Source organism: Mirounga angustirostris, unplaced genomic scaffold (genome assembly GCF_029215605.1).
Source record: "Mirounga angustirostris isolate CCGP_5_RB_7025 unplaced genomic scaffold, mMirAng1.0.hap1 SCAF_5, whole genome shotgun sequence".
Lineage (NCBI taxonomy): Eukaryota > Metazoa > Chordata > Mammalia > Carnivora > Phocidae > Mirounga > Mirounga angustirostris.
Genome location: NW_026991713.1, coordinates 24,138,449 through 24,163,122, shown reverse-complemented (window position 1 = coordinate 24,163,122; position 24,674 = coordinate 24,138,449). Strand labels below are relative to the sequence as shown.

The following is a 24,674-nucleotide window of genomic DNA, read 5'->3' as shown; positions in this document are numbered from 1 at the left end:
CACTTGTTCAATACTGCTTTTACTCACATCCTTTCTCCAGTCTGAGACTGCCTCTCTCAGTCAGTGGTTTTCTTTTTTTCCTTTATTGAAAATAAAAAAAATTATAAAAATAAAAAATTTTTATTGAGACATAATTGACATATAACATTGTATAAATTTAAGGTGTTTGAACGGTTTGACACATTTTCATACTGCAATATACTTACCACTGTAGTGCTAGCTAATGGAAGGTTTTAGTATGACATTTTTTTTTTTAAAGATTTTATTTATTTATTTATTTGAGAGAGAGAGAGAGAGAGAAACAGCACGAGAGGGGGGAGGGTCAGAGGGAGAAGCAGACTCCCTGCCGAGCAGGAAGCCCGATGCAGGACTCCATCCAGGGATTCCAGGATCATGGCCTGAGCCGAAGGCAGTCGCTTAACCAACTGAGCCACCCAGGCGCCTGACATTTTGTTTTTTTTTTAAACTTTTTTTTAAAGATTATTTATTTATTTAAGAGAGAGAGAGAAGGAGCAGGGGGAAGGGGCAGAGGGAGAAGCAGACTCCCTGCTGAGCAGGGAGCCTGACATGGGGCTTGATTCCCTCCACTCTGGGATCATGACCTGAGCTGAAGGCAGCCGCTTAACTGACTGAGCCATGCAGGCACCCCCATATGGCCTTTTCATAAGAAACTCCTCTAACATCCCAGTATTCTTTACATAGAAAAGACTAGACTGCCCATCTCAATACGTTTGTTCTTGTCAGTAATTGAATGATTAGGATTTAAGCTTTTGATAACCTAGTAGCATTTAAATGTATTTTTTGTTTGTTTCAAGTTTTTATATAAATTCTAGTTAGCTAACATATAGTATAATATTAGTTTCAGGAGTGGGATTTAGTGATTCATCACTTACATATAACACCCAGTGCTCATCACAAGTGCCCTTCTTAATCCCTGTCACCCATTTAGCCCATCCCCCACCCTGCCTCCCCTCCAGCAACCCTCAGTGAGTTCTCTATAGTTAAGAGTCTGCTTTATGGTTTGCCTCTCTCTTTTTTTTTTTCCCCATGTTCATCTGTTTTCTTTCTTAAATCCCACATGTGAGTGAAATCATACGACATTTGTCTTTCTCTGACTTATTTCACTTAGCATAATACTCTCTAGCTCCATCCATGCCATGTAGCACTTAAATATCTTGAAATTATTTTTTTTAAATCTTAGGAGTCTTGTCAGTTTGTCCACTAGAAAGTGTTAGAACGGAGGAGTGGTAGTGCAGCCATGGTTAAGGGGTTACAAACAGGTAAGGCATTCACACAACCAGGTGTTAGTCAATGTAGAGAGACAGGTGCACGTAGTTTTAATTTTTTTAAATGCTAGGAAACAGCATTCTGTTTCATTAAGTAAGATATTTTTATTAAACAATTTTGAGAAACATTTCTCAATATTGCTTTAGTTTTATCTTCCATAATTTTGATAGGCATTATAGCCACCTTTTATTAAATGTAATCTTACTACTTTTCCATTATTCTTGTTATTCCACAAACTTCATTTTTAATTATGCTTCAGATGATTCATTGTTTGGCCTTAAAATTTGTTTTGATTTATAAGCAAGTTGCCTGCAATGAAAGAATCGGTGTTAGGAAGATACATATTCATATTTTGTTTCATTGTTCCAAGACCTTCGGATGTTTAAGAATATTTATTTCTTTCCAGTCATAAATTCCAAAACATCCTAAAAATACTTTTTTAAGGAGTGTTTTTGGGTATAAAGAGAATGTCTGCCTGATCATTTCTTTTTAAACAAAAAGAAACTGACAGTAAAATGGAAAGCCGATTTCTATTAGCTAATTAATTAAAACAGAACTGTTGGTCTGCTTAAGACTCTTCAAATTACACTTTATATTTTCTGTATAGAGGGAGAGAAATGAGTGTTAAGTAGCATTACTAATTAATCTTCTTTTGATTCTCAAGTGTTTGTGTGTAATTGTCAAGGCTCATTAAGACACTGTTTGCTAGGGAGAAAAAAGAGAAGAGAAACCTTCTCCCCTCCCCTTACACCCCCAACCAATCTGAAGTTTCTCCCCTCGCCACCCCCTGATAGAGAACGTCAGCCATTTTCCTAGTACGCAGTTTGTTGCCTGCTCAGGCTCAGTGTGGTTCCATGTCTGGTTCTTCTGCGGGTAGTGATTTTCACCTTTTAGAAGAGAGTAGAGAATCAACAACAGCAATAGACTTCACTGCCAATGTTGCCTCAAACTCTCCCAAACAATGAGACTTTTCTTTTTTAATTCACATAAGGCAAATAGTTTCCCTCTCTTTTAGAACAGACAGCCCCAACATCCGAAATTATTAATTAACAAATATTGTTAATCCAACAAATATTTAATAAGAGCATATTGTGTGCAAGGCACTATTCTGGTGCTGTCAAAGGAATACATCATTCAGTCAGCAACAGACAAACTCCAAGCCCTCAGAGAGCTTAAATTTTAGTGGGAAAAAACATTATAATTAAGTAAATTATATAGCAAGTTAGAAGGTGAACCATGGTAAGGGAGAAAATTAGCCCAGAAGCACATAAAGGGGATTGGGAGCTTGGGGCTAGGTTGGGGGTTGTAATTTTAAATGAGGTAATCAGGTTAGTCTTCACTGACGTGGCATTTGTGAACAGGTAACAGTGCAAGTTTAGGAAATCTGGAAATTTAGGAACCATCTAGGAAGAGAGTGCAGTGAGTGCAAAGGCCTTAGAGGCAGGATTGCCTAGCTTGGTGAGGTGGTGAGGGGCATCTTAGTGTGGCTAAGAGCCCTGTGAATGATGCGGAAGTGGTAGGAGACGGTCAGAGAGGTAACGGGGCCAGCTCGAGGAGAGCCTTGTAGGGTCTTTGCAACTTGGGTTCTTTTTCTGAACAGCATGGGGAGCCACTGGAAGGTTTAGAGCAGAGGGGTGGCCTGATCTACCTGTTTAAAGGGATCACTTTAGCTGATCTATTGAGCCTACTGTGTGCTAGGTACTGTTTCAGTGCTGTCAATCAAACACATCAGTCAATCAACAATACAGACAAATTCCCAGCCCTCATAGAGCTTATATTTTAGTGTGAGTGTGTGTGTGTGCATGTGTATGTGTGTGTGTGTGTGTGTGTGTGGTTGTGAGGAGGCTAGGAATACAGTTTTGGACATGTTGAGTTTGAGATATCTCTTAGATATCCAAGTGGACTATTTGAGTCAGAAGTTGGTTTGACTTTAGAAGAGAGATTGGAGCTGGAAAGAAAAACTCAGGATTTTATCAGCATTTAGATGAAATTAAAACCATGAGCCTGTTTAAGATCATCTAAAGGGGAAAAAAAAAGAGATCATCTAGGCGGAGGGAGTAAGGAAAGGGAAGAGGACCAAGCCCTGGGACACTCTGGTGTTCAAAAATGTAGGAGAAGAAGAGGAAGCTGCAAGGACTGAAAAGGAATGACTGACAGGATAGGAAAGAAACCAAGAGAATGTGGTGACTTGAAAGCTAAGAGAAACATTTTCAAAAGAGGAATTGATTAATAGCGTCCTATTTTGCAGATGAATCAAGCACCACAACTCACTGAGTCTTAAACAAGATCTTTTTTCACATTTAATAGCTCTGAAATTAGAATGCATTTTATAGTTGAGGACCTGCGATGGTTTAATTGGCATATAAGATAATGATGTCTTAGATTAAAAATAACATGGCTTATGAGGACTAAGAATTGAACACTGGTTTAAGGCAAGTATAGGCCATTGGTGACCTTAAAGGGTTTTAGTGTAGGAAATGAGTGGGTTTAAAAACAAATGAAAGGAGAGAAATTGGAATATTGACAACTCTTTAAATCATTGCTATAAAGGAGAGTGAGAATTTGGGTAGTAGCTGGAGAAGGAGGTCAAAGTATAGACAATTTTTGTTTTTTTAAGATGGAAGAGAAGACAGCATGGCTTTGTGCTGATGAGAATGTCTGCAGCAAGGGGACATTTATGATGTAGGAGAGAATAACTGAGTAGACCAGTGGGGAGAGGATCCATGGTGTAAGTGGCAGGAAGGGAGGCAGGGCAGTTGCTTGGGTAGGTGGGAGAGATGGAGCTGTAGGGTCTGTGGACACTACTCTGGCTGCTTCAGTTTTCTCTCTTAAGTAGAAGAAGCAAGGTCATTAGCTGGGAGGAGCATGGGGAGGAAGGGTCAGGGTTTAGAAACAGAAAGAGCCTGAAATAGTTGTCTAGGAGAGAGGGAGAGTGAATGGACTGGGAAAATGTAGAATGATGACCAAGTAGCACTGAGGTTTGGTCCGGATCTTAAAGTGGGATGGCTTAGCCTGACTGCATGCTTTTCTTCAGTCTTCTTCAGCTGCAGTGTGCACACCTAAAGAAGGTCCAGCCAAACCATGGCTGTTTTGCCAAGGACGTGTATATGCACAGGAGAGGGACCAGGGAGTTAATAGGGTGTACACAAGGCAGAGTTCTAATGATTGAGCTTGGAATCTAAGCTGGGTAGGGAGTATGCTTGTCTACCCATTCTTCTCCCCGCTCCTGTCCTAGTACCTCTAATTTACTCATGTGAAAGCAGAACAGCCGGGCGTGCATGGCTGATGAGCTTTTGTGGGTTCTTTATTTTGATAAGATGTTCCCTCCCTTGCTCTCAGCACCAGGTTCACTCCTTATGTGGCAGGGCTGGGCTCATGAAGCCAGGTCACAAACTGGTGGGGAGGGGCGGAGGCACTTAGAACCGCTGGGATAGTTCTGACGTTACAGGTCTCTTGCGATAGACCTGTCACTTATGGTACATCGTGTCTATCCTGTATTCCATCATCTAACACCAAATGAGGAATGCAAAAGGGGATGAAAACTAATATTACCTGAAAACAGTATTTTACTGATTTGCCTTGTTTTCTTCTTTGTTTCATTTCTTTTCTAGGCACTTGATGAATTAATTAGTAAAGGATTGCCTGTAATTCTGGTTACACTTGGCCAGGAACATCTTTTAAATAAGTTTTCTTTTGTTAAAGCATACTTTTTAATAAGTGTGGCTGCAACAATAAATTGTGTCCCAGAAAATTCGATGAAAACAATCTACCATGGACTTACTTCTGAGAAGAGTAGAGCCAACCTCCCAAACTTGAAAGGTAATCTTTTGTTTTATTTTTTTGCTTGTTTTCCTTTCTCCTCTTCCTCCAACTGTTCCCACTCCACTCCCAATAATCCGTATGAACAGTCTAGTATATATTCCATATTTTTCTCTAATCTCACTTCATGACGCACATGTCAGGTACATGCGTATCCATATCCATTCATACATGTCAGTATTCATATACTTTTTCATATATATATGTACAAAATAGGACTTGTCATTTATTTATAAAATGACATATTTTACATTTTTCTGCATCTTGTGTTTCTTACCCAGAAAAACTTCACTAAAACCACTTCAAGTCAACTGCTTTGTTTGTTCTGCTCCTCTGGTTATATAGTATTCTATGCTGTGAATATCATTGTTTATTCAACCATTCTCCTGTTGATGTGCATTCACATCAATTTCTAGGGAACAGTGTTGAAGTGTTACATATCCATATCATATAATGTATATTTCTATGGGATAAGATGCCCATGTATGGGATTTGTAGGTCATCGTATGTATGTATTTTTCAACTGTTTTGGATGTTGCCCTAAGAATAGTTTGTTTTTCACCATTAAGTATGGTGTTAACTGTGGATTTTTTATAGATATTCTTTATCAGGCAGGGAAATTTCTCTTTTATTCCTGGTTTGTTGAATGATTTTATTTTAAAAGGGTGCTGGATTTTATTAAGTGCTTTTCCTGCATCTATTAAGATGATTCTATTTTTTTTATTCTATTGATATGGTGTAATAAAGTAATTACATTCTTGGGCTAACTCCCATTTAGTCATGGTGTATAAATTCTTTTTATATGTAGCTGGATTCCATTTGCTAGTATTTTGTTGAAGAATTTTACATCCTTATTCATTATAGATACTGGTCTGTAGTTTTTCTTGTGGTATCTTTGTCCAGTTTGGATACTGGAGTAATATTGGCTCTGTTTCAAAATGTAACTCCTATTATTATTATTTGGGTATGATGAGGCCAACAGATCAGGAGATGATGGCCACTAAAAACCTAGTTTGTTATTTAACCCTCCAAGAGGAGGAGGAGGTTACTACCTGGGAGGGCCACACAGAGAAGCACCAGGGTCACTCAGAGGCAGAGAGAGCAGAAGGAAAATGTGGATCACACTCTTCCTAGCATCTCTCATGTTCAGATATATCTCCCAGGATTCTTTCATACCAGTCTCCAGGCATTTATTTCTATCTTTCTCTGTCTCTTCCTTAGTTTCTCCCTTAGGGGAGAAAACCCAGCCCTAGATCTTTCTGCTGGGCCTTTCCCAATTCTTAAGCCCTCTTTCATACTCAGCTGACCTCTCACTCCAGAGCCCCCTATTTTAGGAGAAGAGCCAGGTAGGTAGGAGTTGGAAGAAGAGGGGAAGGCAAGGGTATTCAATTCCATGTTATTTTAGACTTCCTTTTCTTCCTTGACAAGTTTAGTCTCTTTAGGTGGGTATTTTTTGCAGTAATTCCCAGTCGTGGTTTTTTTTTTTTTTTTCTTCTCTCTCTCCTATATTCTAGAAGTCAGGTTTACTAAAGCAGGCAGAGTCTGTGATCTCAATTATCTCAGTTTTCCCTGGCTCAGAATAAGGACAACCTTCAGATTGTGGTTCGGTATTTTGAGATACTTGTGGATCTAGTGGACTGTGCTATTTCAAATGGTCTCACTCTCTGCTCTTAGTATGAGAGGCTTATGCAAATCAATAGAACTGACATTTCCAAGGAGATCTTATTGAAATGTTATAAATATCTGGAAGACCCAAAATACTTTGGGGACCTGAAAGGGTCCTCCCCAGTGGTCCAGGGGAGGAACCATTACTCTGTATCAGTAGCCAGTAATTTAAAGAATATCATCAAGCATCCTAAAGATCCTTTCAGAATTGTCTGATGTGTTGTAAAAAATTATCCTCAATCTTTGAATATATGATATTTAGGGACCATTTGATAAAATAGTATTTCCAGTTATCATTGTGGGTTTTTTAAAATATGAAATTTATGGATGGTTTTCAACTCATGATGAGTTTTGTAAACTAGAATTAATATTTAAGTTAACCACAGATATCCTTGGTTCTTCCAAAATTTTCTGTCTTACAGAGCTATATTTAAAGGATGATGGAAGCTCACTTGGTCAGTTTGTAAAAATGAAAGATGACTTCACTTTTAGCACAGTGAAGGTAAGTTTGGAAGATTTTTCAAATCATACTAAATTGGTTACCAAAATGTCCACTAATAGGCCCTGGACAGGCTCGCTTTCAGGGTTGTGTTTGCTCTCAGGAGACCGAGTAGCTTTTCTTGCATAAGCATGGATTGAGGCGAGAGATGGAGCCTACTTCTCATGAGAAAATTAGATGCCCAGAGGTTGTCAGACTTTGACTTTACAACCTGATTAAGGCACTGTGGAAAATATGATTCATTATTTGATGAGATTTGAGTATTCCACGCCCTGTTTCTCATTTCCTAATAATAAGAGTGATGACAACAGCAACACAAACCGTTACCATTTATTCAGTGCTTACTACATGACAGGCACTTTGCATGATTAATTCTTACACCTCTGTGATGTAGGTATTAATCATTTTTGAACTATGTTGTGCTGAACCATGAGAAAATTGAGGCTTAGAAAAAAATTCACTAATGCCACGCAACTAATAAAATACAGATGGTGTTCTTAACCATTGTACTAAGGTGTCCTAGTACTTATATAATATTTACTGTACAAACAAGTTTTTAGAGACCTGTTTCTTGAAAGATTGGCTGGTCCCATTCTCCTCTGCCATGCCAGGCTGCTATTTACTATTGATTGTCAATTGTAAAATCTCATTATCTTCACATTACCAATTAGATGACCATAGTTTAACTTGAAATACAGCCAATTCTCATTATTCCCAGATTCAGTAATTGCTAATTTGCCTATCTGCTAAAATTTACTTATAACTCCAGTATTGATACTCGTGGCTCATTTGTGGTCATTTGTGAACATCATAGAGCACAGAAAAATTTGAGTTGCCCAACACACACATTCCCAGCTGAGTTGGACAAGGCAGTGCTCTGTTTGTTTCTACCCTCATACTGTAAACAAGTATCCTTTCCATGGTCTATTTATTGCCACATTTTTTTTTTTTTTTGCATTTTTGTGCTTTTCGTTGGTGATTTCACTGTTTGAAATGGCCCCTAAGCATAGTGCTGAAATACTGTTTAGTATTCCTAAATGTAAGAAGGCTGTGATGTGCTTTATGGAGAAAATAAATGTGTTAGATAAACGTCAGGCTTGAGTTTTAGAGCTGTTAGTTCAAGGTTAGTGAATTTATGGTATTTATTAAATAATGTGTCCTTAAATATAAGCACACATTAAACAAAGTTATGTGTGAATCAGTTGGCAAAAATGTTGTGACCCGAGGCCCACAGGAACCTATCCTTGTATTACCTCTAGGAGCAATGCTTCAGTATTTGCTAATTCAGTATTTGCAGTCACTTTATAGAAGAGTTTAAATACTGTGAGTAATGAGCACTGGCTGTGCATACAATAAAGGGTAACTGTGATACATGCTTACTCTTGCCGTTACTCTCCTTTCCACTTCCTATTGCCTTTTTCCTGTTTGCTGAGCACGCTTCTCTGATGATTATGTTCAAATTTCCTATCTGGTCTTCCATTCATTGTTACTTTTCTCAGCACATGAAAAACACCTGGATGAATAAGGGTGAGATATTACTTGTATTGTTTCTGGACTTACGTGATTGTGTGGTGCTCTTTCTTTAGTCAATTCTCCTGACAGAAGCTGAGGGCAGACTAAACGTTCTTGTGTCAGAGATAGAGCATCCAGGCCACAAGAACCTCTCTCAGTGTTCTGCTGGTGAGTTGGAGATTGTGGTGGAAGCCAGGCTTCAGCTGGCGGCAATCGCCCTGCAGAGACACCGGGCGGCATACAGGTGAGTCTCTTCAGGCACAGAAGAGAATTTCTTCCTCACCCTAATTTGTCAAATATACCTAAATCTTATGTGCGTTTTATAAATTCCAGTATTAATAGAGCTTACTTGTATTTTCTTTTTCAGGGGAGTTTTCATATATTATTACCCTTAAAACTACAGTTCTAAACAAAATGATTGCTTTATTAAAGCATACAGCTAGGATGTTTTATACAGAGAATGAACAAATTAAGAGAGCTTTGCTTTTTAATTTTATTTATTTATGTATTTTTTATTTTTTTATTTTAACTGCAGTATAGTTAATATTAAAAACAAGCTCTATTATTAAAAAGTAACATTTTCTGAATTATGTTTTACTAAACCATTTAAGAAACAGTTTTGGGTAGATGATTATTTAAATGTTATGCAATTGTTAGTGTCAGATCTTTCATTTGACTTGTTCATTGATTCACTCATTTACCCAACCAGTATCCTTTAACTACTTCACTGTTAGGCTCTGATCTAGACACTGAAGATATAGAGATGAATAGAATATAGTTCCTGTATCCATATGCTGAAAGATATATAAACAATTAAGTGGGATAATAAAAAATATATAGACCTATATTTTCAAGAACTTCTCATGTCATTTGTGGTAAATACCTCTATCATGCGGCTGTCTGACATTTCAGTAATGATTCTTTGAATAATGCACAAGTTTATTATCATACCATTCATTAATTCATTCAAAAAATGATTTTGGGGACCTACAATATGCTAGTTACTTAACGTTCTAGGTTCTTGAGATATATCAATATCCCAATACTGGATATATACTATATAGGCAAAATATTTAACAATATTGAGAACAACCCTACCCTCATGGAGTTTATAAGAGGTAATAAAGGCTGACAATAAACTATGAACTTAATAAGCAAGTAAATTATATAGTATGGTCACAAATGATACATGATACGGAGATATTGGGAGTAGAGACAGGGGGAGGAGAAGGAGCTATCGTTTTAAAATTGTATGGTTATAATAAAGAGTATGTCTCCAATTTGATGTTCAATGGCTGACAGCTTTCAAGCCCCACCACTCCCCCTTCTGCCCCACATCTGGGCAGGCAGATAAGAAAGCCTAGCTGCTTTCTTTGTGAGAAAAAGGAGAAGCCTAGCTGTAGCTTTTGCAAAGGGGAAATCAATTCAGCAGAAATCTCACTTTGCTTTGATTAGAAACATACAACCGTCTTATCAGTGTGAGCCTTGACCGAAGACCATCCCATGATTAACCACATCTAAATTTGATTTTATGCTAGAGCAGTGTAGATTTTTGGACATTTATAATTTTTGTGGTTTCTAAACAGTGATAAAAATCCATTTAGTCCATTTTGGAGCAGTGACTCTCAAAATGTGGTCTGCAGATTTCGAGGGGAGTCTCCAAGACCCTTTCAGGGGGAACTGTATGGTCAGAACTATTTTTATTTTATTTTATTTTATTTTATTTTATTTTTTTAAAGATTTTATTTATTTATTCATGGGAGACAGAGAGAGAGAGAGAGAGAGAGAGAGAAGCAGGCTCCCAAGGAGCAGGGAGCCCGATGCGGGACTCGATCCCAGGACCCTGGGATCATGACCTGAGCCGAAGGCAGACGCTTAACCGTCTGAGCCACCCAGGCGCCCCCAGAACTATTTTTATAACAAAACTACGATGTCATTCACCATCTTCATTGTGTTGTTATTTGCACCAATGCTCCTGGCATCTCACTGGGAATCACACCAGTGGCACCAAACCATACTAGTGATCGTTGCATTCTTTACTGCTGCACACTTGCAATTAAAAAAAAAAAAAAAAAGCCAGGGGTGCCTGGGTGGCGCTCTCGGTTAGCATCCAACTCTTAATCTCATTACTGGGCATGGAACCTACCTAAAAAAAAAGGCCTAGTTTCATTTAAGAATGCCTTTGATGAACCAGTAGAATCTGTTACATTTATAAATCCCTATCCTTGAATATATATTTAATATTCTGTGGAAATATTAAATGGGAAATACACCTAAAGCATCTTTGCTGCATACCAAAGTCTGATGGTTGTCTTGGGGAAGAACACATACGTGATTGAAATGAGAGCCAAACAAGCAGTTTGTCTCTTGGAACACCGTTTTTATTTGAAAAACCAACTGACAAACTGGTTTTTCAGACTTGGGTATTTGACAGGCATTTTATTGAAAATGAGCAAAATGAACATGCCACTTCTAGGAAAACAACAAATAGTATTTGTTGCTAATGATAAAATCTGAACTTTTGTAGGGAAAAGAGAGTTTTGGAAAATTTCTATTTGTCACCATGAGCTTGACAGTTTTCTAATGCTTATATAATTGTTCTGATGAGATTGGTGGTAATTAAGATTAACAAGCATCATTTTTAAAAATTATATAAAGAAATGTTTCAACATCAAGGGGATTTGCATAATCAGGGAGTTAATATTTTCCAAATCACCAGTGGATAATGTTCCAAAATCCTGGGTAACAAGATAGACCAATAGGTTATAATGTAACAGAGGAGGAAATTTCATCAGCGTGTGGTATTAGCTTTCACACTGCAAAAGACTTTTAAAAAACTATCACTTGTCACATTTTGGTATAATATCAAAGAAGAATATTCACAATTATTTTAAAAGGATATGAAAATACTCTTCCTATTTCCAACAGCTATCTCTGTGAGGCCTAGTCTTCTTCATATACTTCAATCAAAACAATATGTCACAACAGACCACAGAAACAGATATGAAAGTCTTCTATTAGGTAGATTTTCTCTTATTTAGCCAGACAGTAAAGAGATTTGCAAAAATGCAAAATGATGCATTCTTCTCACCATTTTTGTTGTTGTTTTGGGAAATATAGATGTTTTCATAAAAATGCATTATTGATGTGAACATGTAATGGGTTTATTGTCTTTATTTTAAAGTGAATTAATAAATAGTAATGAAGTTTAAGTTCCAATATGGTAAATATTGATGGAGCTCTGGGGATTCTCAATAATTTTTAAGGATATAAAGACTGCTGAGCTAAACAAAAAAGCTTGAGACACACTGATTCAGAGGATTGTTACATTTGTAGCTATTTTTAAGAAAAATACAGTGGTAGTTGATTGATAGTAAATGGGCTTATTAGCATAATAATGTACCATTTTCCCTTTTGAAATTTGAAGAACAGGAATTTTTACTAGGTGATTTATTAATAGAAAATATATGCTTTGCATATATATATACATATATATATATGTAAATACATCATCTCCCTCTCCCTCTAAAACATGACTATATGATTTCCTGTAGAAGAATATGGAACTCTTCTCCAGACTATTTTAGAGAGCAATAGCCACCCCAGAAAATGGTTCTTGCTGTTTACCTTCCATCCTCAGCCTTCCACATGTCTTACACCCATGGAAGACATGAGTGATTTTTTTTTTTTAGGAAGGAAGAAGGAAATAAGAAAATAAAATTACAAAATGGCCACAGAAAGGAATGTCATTGTAGAACTTTAATTTGAAAACCAGATAGACATACGCAAATAATGTGCAAGTGTATCAGAATCGCTCCTATTTTAAATACATGAACCTGGCCCTTGGGACAAAACCTGCAAAGAGTTTGATGTTATTGCCTTTTTGCAGTGGAGTTGTCATTTGGGGAAGCCTACTGTCAAGATGAATGAGTTTTTCTTATGTGAACTTTACCCCCCACAAGCTTCGGTTTGGGCACTGCTGAGTGTTGGACAGTCCCTTTCCCAAATGATGGTTAGCTTGGCATTTTATGATACTTCTAATAAAATTATGTGTCAAGGAAACTGAAAGGCACATTCCCTAGGGTGACAGGTAGAGTGAGCTGCATGGATTTTATGAGAACAAACTGACCATTTTTGTCATGAATGTTAATAAGAAATAAATGGGATCAAAGTTATTCCAACTGTATTTCTACTTCTTTTAGGGATGCCTCTCTCAGAGTCCTATCTTTTTTTTTTTTTTAATAAGTTCCTTTCCGTTCTCTTTTATATTTGATTTATTGTCTAAATGGGATAACATTTGAGCCTTTTAATTTTGTGTCAGAATGAAACCTCCTTCCTTGGGGATTTCAGAGTGTTTATAGTGAGTAATCCTCCTATACTTTCTGTCTCTCTGGTGGAGAGCAGAAACTAGAAATTTTCCATTGTGCACCTACGTGGCACCAGGAGGATTAGGATATACTAGCATGTTTATATTTTATTCATTAAGTTTTTGGGTTAGCAAGATTCTAAACCTCATACCTCATTTCTCTTGAAGTCAGAATTTAGCCTTCAGAATCAGAATGATGAGGTGGGCACCACGTCCGTCCTTCTTCCCGGGCCCTTTCGGAACCATACAGTGCTCACCTCTGAAGCTGCGCAGGAAACAAGGGGCCTTCGAAACTGGTGTGAACGCTTGAGTGGGGAAGGGTGTCAGGGAGAGGAAATTGCATTCCCATATACGTACTCATTCTGTGTTACATCTTTTGTTGTTTTCTTGCTGTTTGTTTAGTTTTATTTTATTTTATTTTAAAGATTTTATCTATTTATTTGACAGAGAGAGATACAGCAAGAGAGGGAACACAAGCAGGGGGAGTGGGAGAGGGAGAAGCAGCTTCCCGTGGAGCAGGGAGCCCGATGCGGGGCTCGATCCCAGGACCCAGGGATCATGACCTGAGCCAAAGGCAGACGCTTAACAACTGAGCCACCCAGGTGCCCCTGTTTAGTTTTATTTTAAGTAAAAACCAGTAAGGTTATATAATCACAAATCATACCTTAGAAAATATTCTACAAATATCTAAACCATTTTAATGACTCAGTAGAATCTTGGGAATTTAAAATTCAATAATTGCAGGAAGCTTTATATTCTAGTTACTAACATAGAAGAAAATCAGCTTGGTTCCCCCCCATATGCCTGGCCCACTCGATACACGAAATGAGTACAGCTAGTGTGCACTGAGCATCATGTATCTGCTAAGTACTCCTATGTGCTAAGCACACCCCACTCTTACAAGAAGGTCAACTCCGTGAAGGCAGCAACTGTATCCACAGCCCTTAGATTTGTTCCTTGCCAATAGGAGAACAAGTGAAAAAACAAATACTTCATTTGATCCTCAGAATGATACTATTTCATGAAGTCTGCAGAGTAGAATGTAAAGCAAAAGGCAGTCAAGTGGACAGAGAGGGCCTTTGTGTTGATGAAGGGTGCAGTCAACAATGACTATGTAGCCGCCATAAACATGGCAACGAGTAACAGTATACCAAAACCAAACCAAACTTGTTAGAACTGCGGAAAGACGGAGGCCACACTATCGGCAGCAGTGAAGTGTGCAGGCTCAGGCCAGTTGCCTGGGTTCTAATCCTGCCTCTTCTTATTAGCTGTGTCACCTTAGGCAAGGCACTTAATATTTCTGTCTCTATTTCCTGATCTATCAAGTAATGATAATAGTATCTACCTTGTAGGTTTGTGGTGGAGATTAAGTAATTCACACAAAACACTTAACACAGCACCTGACAGGTGGTAAACACTCAGTAAATGCCAGTTATTGTTTGTTTAAAGGATTGTGGAGAAAAAAAGAAAAAAGAGAAAATCTCTGTGGACAGAATATGTGTGTTAGCACAATGTTTTCAGCTTTTTTTTTTTTTAAGATTTTATTTATTTATTTGACAGAGAGAGACACAGCAAGAGAGGGAACACAAGCAAGGGGAGTGGGAGAGGGAGAAGCAGGCTTCCCGCTGAGCAGAGAGGACAATGCGGGGCTCGATCCCAGGACCCTGGGATCATGACCTGAGCCCAAGACAGACACTTAACAACTGAGCCACCCAGGTGCCCCTGTTTTCAGCTTTTAATACAACATATAGACAAAAAAGAAGAGGGTTTAAAAATATAATTTAAAAGTTGAGCATATGTACACACTCTGGGAACCTACAAACACTGTACCTTTTCACAAGCATCTGTGGACACGTATGAAGCTGAGCATATACTCGGCCAGAAACCTCAGTAACTGACCCATAGGAAGAAGTGTACCGACCACAGTCCAGGGACACAGGGGGCCTCTGAAATATATATGGAGGGAGGTGGTAGGATCTGATTTGCCTCTTGATGGGGTCGCTGTGGCCGCTGTGTGGAGAACAGGGCTGCAGGGACAAGAGCCAGAGAAGGAGGCCGATCAGGAAGCTCCCATTCGTGCAGCCTGGAGATCATGGTGGCTTGGATGAAGGCACTAGCCCTGGAGGAGGTGAGGAGCTGCTGGCTGGTACCCATATGTTGAAGGTGAAGCTGACGGAACTTGCTGATGGATTGAATATAGAGCATGAGTTAGTGAGGAAGCGATGGTGATCTGGACTCTCCCTCTGGGATGGAAAACAAGGGAAGAAGGGCAGGTTTGGTGTAGGAGGCAAAAGCCAGGGGACCTGCTTTTAACCTATTCTATCAGTTTCCTAGGGCCACCATAACAGAGCACCAACAGAATTTTATTGTCTCATGAGTCCTGGAGTCAGTGCTCCAAGATCAAAATGTCAGCAGGGCCAGGTTCTATCTGAAGGCTCTAGAGGAGAAGCTTTCCTTGCTTCATGTACCTTCTGGTGTTTGCCCGTAATCCTTGGCATTCCTTGGCTTGTAAAGGCACCACTCCAGTCACGTGGCTGTCTTCTCCCTGTGTGTCTTCGTGTCACCTTCCCTCTGTGTATATCTGTCTCTCTGTCCAAATTTTCCCTTTTTATACAAACAGCGGTCATATTGGAATAGTGTCCACCCTAATGACCTCATTTTAACTTGATCATTTCAGATTACCTCCATTCTGAGGTACTGAGGGTTAGGACGTCAACATACCTTTAAAAAAAAAAAAAAGATTTTATTTATTTATTTGAGAGAGAGAGAGAGAGAGAATGCACCTAAATTGGGGGAGGGGCACAGGGAGAGGGAGAGAGGGAATCTCAAGCAGAACCCCTGCTGAGTGCAGAGCCCAAAATGGGGCTCAGTCTTATGTCCCTGGGTTCATGACCTGAGTCAAAATCAAGAGTCTGATGCTTAACCAACTGAGTCACCCAGGCGCCCCCTTTCTTTCTTTCTTTCTTTCTTTTTTTTTTTGAGAGGACACAGTTCAACCTATAACACCTGTTAAATATGATTATTAACTATTCAAGTGGGGACTTAGGTAGATAGGTATATTGTCCATTTGGCTTTCGCCCAGTTCTTCCCATGTTATAAAATAATGCTACAAAGCATCTTCAGGTATACAGCTTGTTCCGCATTTTGGATTTCATTTTGGAATAGATTTTCAAAAGAAGTCTCTCGATATATGTTATTAAGTATTTTGAAGAAGTGTGATATCAGTTATAAATTGGTTTAAAGTGCAGACAAACTTATGTATGGAGCAACAGGAAGTCAGGAGAATTCCTGTCTCCTAACTTCGGTTTTCTTAGTTTAGTACATCTGCCTTCTGGTACTTCTAGACACTGATTAAGCAATAATTTAGTGTAAGAGTTTCCAAATGTATAGCTTTAAGTAACAAAGTTCTATAACCTTGAAAGACTGGAGAACCACATTGTGATACATATGAAATGCATATGTGCTCATTTTATTAATGAGATTGTCAGTACTAATGAGATTTAAAATATATTTTCTATTTTAGTGCTGCAATAGTATTTTCTACGCTTAGACTTCTCCAGGATTCAAAACTTTTTAAAAGGAAGGGAGTACAAGATGACACAGAGAATTCTGTCTCTCCAGGAGCTTCTGTATGTATGAATTTAATGTTTCTCTTTACAATACTTACTATATAATAACTGTTAGCATGCTAGGAAATTGTCTAATTATTTGGATGAAATAAAGGGGTAAAGTAGAAAAAACTTTGAATTCAGAGTAAAAAGGTAAGTGTTGAAGCCCCACTTATGCTCTTCATTTAGTGGTATACTTGGGCAAGTCCCTTAAACTTTAAAAAAAAATTTTTTTTTAATTAAAAATTTTAACTTTTCATTTAAATCTCATCTGTGAACTGATGGAATTGAATGTAATAATAACTAAGGTCCCGCCAGATATATCATTCCAGTATTCTAGATCTGATTTCTTTAGCAAATAAAGTTGTTTCACTTTATTTGGCTCTTCATTTCACTTTTGAATTTATTACTTCAACATCACCAGTGTGACACCTGCATTATTTCCTACCTTGGATTTCCCATAGATAATTCTTCCACATTAAAGCTCTGAAATCTCTTTGACGACTGGTGTCATGAATTCTTGGACATTTTATTGGAGTTTGATAAGACCAAGTAATTTAATAAAAAGGGGTTGTTTAGGATTAAAACATAAAGATTCATCACATAGAATCCTTGCTCATTATTTTAAGCTTTACTAATAAAATTGCTAATAACTAGTGTCATTACAAATGAGCAAAACTAATTATCCTAAATAGAAACTCATTTCTTACTATATTAAAAGAAATAAAAATGCTCAAAAGCAATCTAATTCAAAAATTGACTTAGAGGAATGGTTGTCAGTTGGGGGCTATTTTGCCTCCCAGGGGTTATTTGGCAACATCTGGAGACATTTCGGTTGTTACAAGTAGAGAGGGTGCTCCTGTCATCTAGTGCATGGAGGTCAGGGATGCTGCTAAACTTATAACGTCCTCCATGGCTATCCATAGTGCTGAGGTTGAGAAATCCTGATTCAGATTAAGTGTGACGTGGCTCTTCAGTAGTCACAGGAAGTGTAAGCGCTGAGAGATTAAGGTGTGTGGATAGGCATTTTGTCCTGTATTGCTAATCTAAATCCTAGACTTCTGGAGTACTTGATGTGCCCATTCTAGTCACCGTTCTGCCTTGAGGCCTCTGTTCACTTCTTACTTTGTTCCCAGTGCTGGCTTACCCTCCTCTTCTGTGCTTCCCACCTGTCTCTCCACATTCCAGCCTCCCCCAAGTCCTGATGGCCACTCCTTGATATTACATGTTGCCAATTGGTTGGAGCTGTCAGAGATGCATAGCAGGAAATTCCTAGAACAAATGGGCATTGTTCTAGATGATTTTAAAGTTCCCAAATGTCTAAAATGGATTCCCCGCCCCCACTTGGGAAAACTTGCCTTTGTCCTTCCCTCTCAGGAGCTCTGAACATTGGTCAGCCCTTTGTAAAGTACAGTAATGAAGATGGGAAATCATTTATAATACATGTTTGGAACATGAGCAACATACAACAGTGGATTAAGACTGGGGGGCTCTAAATTCAGAAGGACACAAGTTTGAATCCTACCTCTGCCAAAACGTAATGGAGTTTAAGCAAATATTTTTTCTTCTTCTTTTTTTTATTATGTTATGTTAATCACCACACATTACATCATTAGTTTTTGATGTAGTGTTCCATGATTCATTGTTTGCATATAACACCCAGTGCTCCATTCAGTATGTGCCCTCTTTAATACCCATCACCAGGCTAATCCATCCCCCCACCCGCCTCCCCTCTAGAACCCTCAGTTTGTTTCTCAGAGTCCATAGCCTCTCATGGTTCATCTCCCCCTCCGATTTGCCCCCCTTCATTTTTCCCTTCCTGCTATTGTCTTCTTTTTTTTTTTTTTTTAACATATATTATTTGTTTCAGAGGTACAGGTTTAAGCAAATATTTAATCTTTGTAGGTCTCCATTCTCACATCTGTAAAACAGAAATAATAACTCCTCTTTGGCTTTTCGGGAAGATCAAATAAGATAATGTGTATAAGATACTTGGCATAGTGCCTGGAACATAATAAGTACTCAATAAGTATTAACCAGCATTATTTAATTTTTTTCAGCCGTTAAGATAATGTTTACAAAATTTTTGAAGACATAGACACCACTGATAATATAATTTGCAATGAAAAATTCAGAGTGCAAAACTATTGTCTACAATGGGTAGAGAAAGGAAAAGAAAAGTTGAAAATCAGTATAACCAAATATTAATAAGGATGGCGGGATTGTGAATGATTTTATTTTGTGTATTTTTCATAGTTTATAGAATGTGCAAGACAGATTTCCAAAATTAAAAATCTAATAGTATTAAATGATACCAGACACTTCTCTTAACATTTAGCATTAGGCTAGACCTTTAACATTATTAAATGGCAAGATAACCATCATTTTTGTATTGTTTAGGCTACTGAAAATAAAGATAACGAGTTTTTAGATCCCGTTTCCCTAAATTCTCGAGAATATTTCAACATTCATCTCTGGTTGAGGTGCCGCTTAGCACTGGTGACTGCATTTGTTGCACAGATTCATGGCATTGGAATGGTGACAGGTACAAATATCCTATTTTCTTAAGCCAAGTTTTCATAAACATTAGTTTTACTCAGGTAATGGAGGTTTTATTGAGATACATTTTATTATTATAACATTAACATTTTCTAACTTTATAGCTTGATCTGTTTCCAGAATAAAAAAATTCATGTCCTTAAATAAGAATAATCATGTCAGTAGTCCCTTGTATCACTGAAAATGGCATCTAGGTTTCTGATGTATGCAGACCAGGCAAGGAGATCAAAATACTAACGTGCAGGTCTTCTTATCATTGAGGGAGGCAGCATAGTGTAGGGGTCCCGAGCACAGACTTTGGCTCCAGGTACTTGTTCTGGGTTCAAATGTTTGGTCCACCATATTCTCCCTGTGTGATCTTGGTCAAGTCTCTTAATCCCCCTATGCCTCAGTTTACTCCTCAGTAAAAATGGAAATAATTGTACCTCCTTCTTAGGGTTATTATCAGTCTTAAATGGGTTAAATTTATAAAGTTTTAGATTATAGCCTGGCACATATACATGTTCTTACAGTGACTGATAAGTGTCTATTTGTAAATCTATCTATCCACCCATCTCTCTTCATCTTCCACATTAATTTTTTTCATGTAGCATCCTTACTTTTGCAGCACTGGAGTACTCTAAAGTACTTTCTCCCAAATTGCAACACATTTATTTTTCATGTTTCGTGTAGAGTCTGTTTTCCATCTTTATATCTTCCTGTCCTTCTGTATTATACAATATTCCTGTGATGAACATTGGGGGTGTTATGCGTATGTAATTTCTTACTTTCCCAGGGTACTTTAAATAACTGCATTTATTTACTTTAGAAAACGACATGATAGATTACGTCAGCCTCATCAATGAAGTGTGCGAGGAGGCAAAAAGTGCAGGTGACAGGGAGCTACAGGCCGAGTTCTTGATGCAAGCTGTAATCATTGGCCTCCAAGAAAAGCATCTGAAGGCAGACATCATAACCAACCTTCAGGTAGGAAGGAAACCTCACTCACATTGATATTTATTTATTTATTTATTTATTTATTTATTTATTTATTTATTTATTTATTTATTTATTATTTTTTAAAGATTTTATTTATTTATTTGAGAGAGAGAGAATGAGAGAGAGAGCATGAGATGGGGGAGGGTCAGAGGGAGAAGCAGACTCCCTGCCGAGCAGGGAGCCCGATGCGGGACTCGATCCAGGGACTCCAGGATCATGACCTGAGCCGAAGGCAGTCGCTTAACCAACTGAGCCACCCAGGCGCCCCTCACATTGATATTTAACTACTGATTCTGATTAGAACAAAAGGAGAGAATTTTAAATTCTATTAGGTGCTGAATGCTGCATAACAGTTTGGCTAGCTCTTGTTTCAGTGAATTGGAAATGGGACTATCAAAAGGAATAATTTTATTTTAATAGGCGATAATACATTTGCTTGAAGAAAGTGAATTTATTTCTCCTCGATCTCATTTAACCCTGGTGAGAAGCATGCTTTTGCTGGATGACTTAACAAAAGCCGAGAAATTCAAGGAAACTCCTTTAAAAACAGAAAAATTACATTTGTTGATTCAGTCTCACAACATTCTTATTGAACAGGTAAGCATACTTTTGTATCCTCAAGACTTGGAAACTTATTTTTCTGTCTTCTTATTCCAAACCACATTAGCTAGTTACTAACTACAATGTTCCTTTTACAGATGCTAACTTTTGGAGAGACAATTGAGTTTCCTTTATCAAACACTGACTATGCAAGTCCATTACAGCCTTTGAAAAATATCTATCTTCCTCATGTCATGTTATTGGCCAAAACAAAAATGAGAATTGGTAAGAACACTTAAACATATATTACTCTCAAGTCACTGATGAAAAATTTTTATTTTCGGGCACGTTGTCATAGGATTGCATTCAAATGGGGCAATATTTATGAATACCTAGGCTCCGTTTATTTTAACAAATAGTTTTTGATTATTTACCATGTGCCAGACTCTGTGTGAGGTCCTGGGAAGTTACTGGAGATTAAATGGAGATAGTCCCTGATCTTAGTGTGGGAGACAGAAATAAGCAAGTAAACAAACCATATGGAGAAGTGCATATTATATTATAAATATTAACATTTGTAAAATATTTCTAAAATTTTGTAAACATTTATAAAATTTAATAAGATAAATACTGTATAAAATAAAATGTTTATTTGATAACTACCAGACAGAAAATCAGTGAGGATATAGAAAGCTTATGTATGGTACTGAATTATGTATAGGTATGTAATTATAAATCATGGTCAGTTTTATGAAAGATGTGGATGAATTCTGCTGATAAAGAATAATGAAGGGAGCGAGTCATTGGGGCAGAGCACTCTGGGGAAGTGGTATTTAACCCTAAACCTTAAATTGCAAGTGACTAGTTCTGCATGGTAGAGGCAGAGAGAGCCTTGAGTTGTAGGTTCTGAGGTCAGGACACGCTTGACCTATTCTAGAACTTTGGGAAACCAGTGCAGCCTGATGAGAGTGGACTAGGAGCCGCCTCATGGGAGGAGGTGAGCTGGGATGGTTTATGTTTCAGAAGATTACCCTGGCTGCTGGATGAAGCCTAGATTGGAGGGTAGCCTGGAGCCAGCCACAAGTGCACCTAATGGGAGTTGTTGGAGCAGGAAATAGGAGGCGTATAGCCCTTGGGAACCAAAGTGGAACCAACCGGTACTGTCCTCCTTAGGAGCTCACAGATTTTTCAAGCTTTCTCTAGGACACCCTCTCTGGTCTTTGACCCAAGGCTGCCTACCTCTAGCTCCCCAGCTTTTGCCCAGCTCAGAGGGCAGAAAACCTGGTAGCAGCTCTCTGTTCTAACCTATATTAATCATGCCTTTTTAATTTCTGTGTTTCTGAGGCTTTGACATCTGGGGCCCTGCTGACCAGGGAGGGACTTCCCAGGGCTAGCCAATTCCTAGAGATTCGCAAGCCACTGTCCTGTAAACATGCCTTTTATATGCAGATTATTCCAGAGCCCATCCTCTGAACCATTTTTGGGCTCCCTTATTGTCCTTTGCTGGACTCTGACACGTTGCCGAGGCACTATTTTCCTGCCCTACTCACCCTGGGAACAGGTATCAGACTACTAGCAGAGCCCACTGAAATTACTCAAACTAGCCAATCCTAAACCTGCTTAGCCTGCTTACCCTAACCTAATCACCCCTTCCTAAAATCCAGAATAAAGGTTCTTGTCCACATTTTTCCCCTTGCTCCTGACTGACTTTTGTGCTTTTCTCTATGGTGTGGTGTGCCCCATCCTCTTGGGAAGTGTAAGTAACAAACTCTCTTTTCAGTGGTAGTTGTCACCTGGCCTGCTGACCTCATCACACCTGAACAATAATAAAACCTACATTTTGAAACATTACCTTCACCTCTTGGGGCCCATTTGCCTCCTGTACCAGCGGCTGCTCAGCTTAGGAGAGGCTGATGGTTGGACTAGGATGGAGAAGGGAGGGCAACAGGGGTGTGGTCAAATCATCATCTGTCCAGAATCTTCTCCCTTCTGCTCCTCCCGCTCATGATTATTGATTATTATTATTATATGATTCATCATCATCATCATCATCATCAGATAGGAATTTTGCTATTTTGGGTAAATTGCATCACCTCTACGTTGTTGAGTTGCCTTATTTATGAAATTTGGCTGGCCTAGCTGACCTCTAGAATTCCTTCCAGCAATTTGATCCCAGGAGAGCTATTTTTGTGCATTTTTAGTCCACAATTTGTTATATTATCAGTATATTTGATTGCTACAAGAGCTTAAAGTACAGATTGTGTTAAATCAAATGTATTCTCTGCTTTCATGACTTCCTAATCTTGAAGATGTGTCACCACTCAGTGACAATAGTGCCACCGTTTTTTAGACTCACTTGAGGCAGAACAGCTTGCTTTCTGTTATATTATATTATATACAGACTTAAAAAACAAAACCAAAAGCAGATTTTCTGTCAAAATAACATCAGTTTCACAACTTCTTTTTCACAGAGTTGAGATTTATTGGAAACAGGAGCACTTCAATATTATGAAGCATAAAATCATCTGATCTGATGCTTTCTCAACAGTTTTCCTTTATAGTGAGCATATAGATTGCATCACAAGAATAGAGCCACTTAAGTAATTGTTTTTTCTTTGTGAAAGCCTCTGACAGAAAAAGGCACTTTGAGATTGTTTTTATAAAACCAAAAATAAACATCATGGTTATTTGAGATTATTTTTCCAAATAATGGCAAAACTTTGAGCTTTCTCATAAGATGAAAAAGTAGATTACTGATTAATTGTATAATAGGAGTGAAGAAAGTTGCAAGGATGATGCTGGGGAGTGGGGATGTAAGAGGGAACCAGTCACCATCTCTGCCCTCACAGAGCCCGTTATCCAGTTAGGGGGACAGAGAAAGGAAACTGTTGGTAATTTCTGTAACAAGTCTCTTCCTAATTTTCACAAAAATCTAGAAGACAATTCAAGTACTTTTATTATATATTAATACTTTATTATATATAATACATACTTCATATATAGTACATATATATACCTGCTTAAATTACATGAAGATACTTGATATTATTGTCTTATATTAATAAACAGCTGTAGTATAATTTGAAACAAGAAGTGAGACACATAAAAATAGGAGCTGTGTTGAAATATGAGGTTGTATTGGACAGATGATGTTAGCATATCCTTGCCTGGGATTTACTCACAATTGGTCACTGTTGGGGTGAAGAGCACGGACTCTGCAGAAAGATTTCTGGTCCACTTTCTTTGAGCAGGTCACTTGAACTCCTCTGTGCTTCAGTTTCTTCTCTCATAAAATGTGGTTAAGAAAAATACCAATCTCACAGGCTTGTTGTGGGATGAAGCGAGTGTGTACCTTGTTAGAAGGGCACCCAGTTCGTTCTAACAGCTTTGTAGGTGGTAGCGATTCTCACTGTTCCATGCCTGGCCTCCTTGCTCTTCTGGGAGCACCCTGGAAGCAAGGCTCAGTTTCTTCATCTCCATCTTCTCAGCAGCATGCTACCAACCTGCTTTGTCCAGAGTCAGGGCTCCGTACCATCTCCTTGGATAAGAGAGAGAGAAAGAGGGAGAGATACACTTTTTCCACCACCCTTCCTTTCATTTCTCAACTGAAAATTTACAAAAAGTTCTTGGTTTCTTGAAAAGTCTTTGTAGGGCATAGCATTTTGGAATTGAAAATTTCAGAACCCAAAGGGACCTTAGATATTTTCTAGTTCTACTGCCTCATTTTTCAGAGGAAGACACTCAAGACCCAAGAGGCATGTTGGGACTTGTTCAGGCCTCAAATGACATGGTAGCACCAGTGACCAGCTCGAACCCAGCGCTTCAGCTGGGACCCAGCCAC

At 38.3% G+C, this 24,674-nt stretch overlaps 1 protein-coding gene across 1 annotated transcript in view; it reads left to right on the top strand.

The window, feature by feature from the left end:
* The window catches only part of CFAP54 (cilia and flagella associated protein 54), a 295,241-nt gene that overhangs the window by 192,800 nt on the left and 77,767 nt on the right, over positions 1-24,674 (top strand). Inside the window, exons 49-56 of the mRNA XM_064590760.1 lie at positions 4,899-5,106; positions 7,194-7,273; positions 8,857-9,026; positions 16,672-16,777; positions 19,157-19,301; positions 20,124-20,281; positions 20,714-20,890; positions 20,992-21,118. Of these exons, the coding sequence (XP_064446830.1) occupies positions 4,899-5,106; positions 7,194-7,273; positions 8,857-9,026; positions 16,672-16,777; positions 19,157-19,301; positions 20,124-20,281; positions 20,714-20,890; positions 20,992-21,118 (1,171 nt within the window). The remainder of the gene's footprint in view (positions 1-4,898; positions 5,107-7,193; positions 7,274-8,856; positions 9,027-16,671; positions 16,778-19,156; positions 19,302-20,123; positions 20,282-20,713; positions 20,891-20,991; positions 21,119-24,674) is intronic.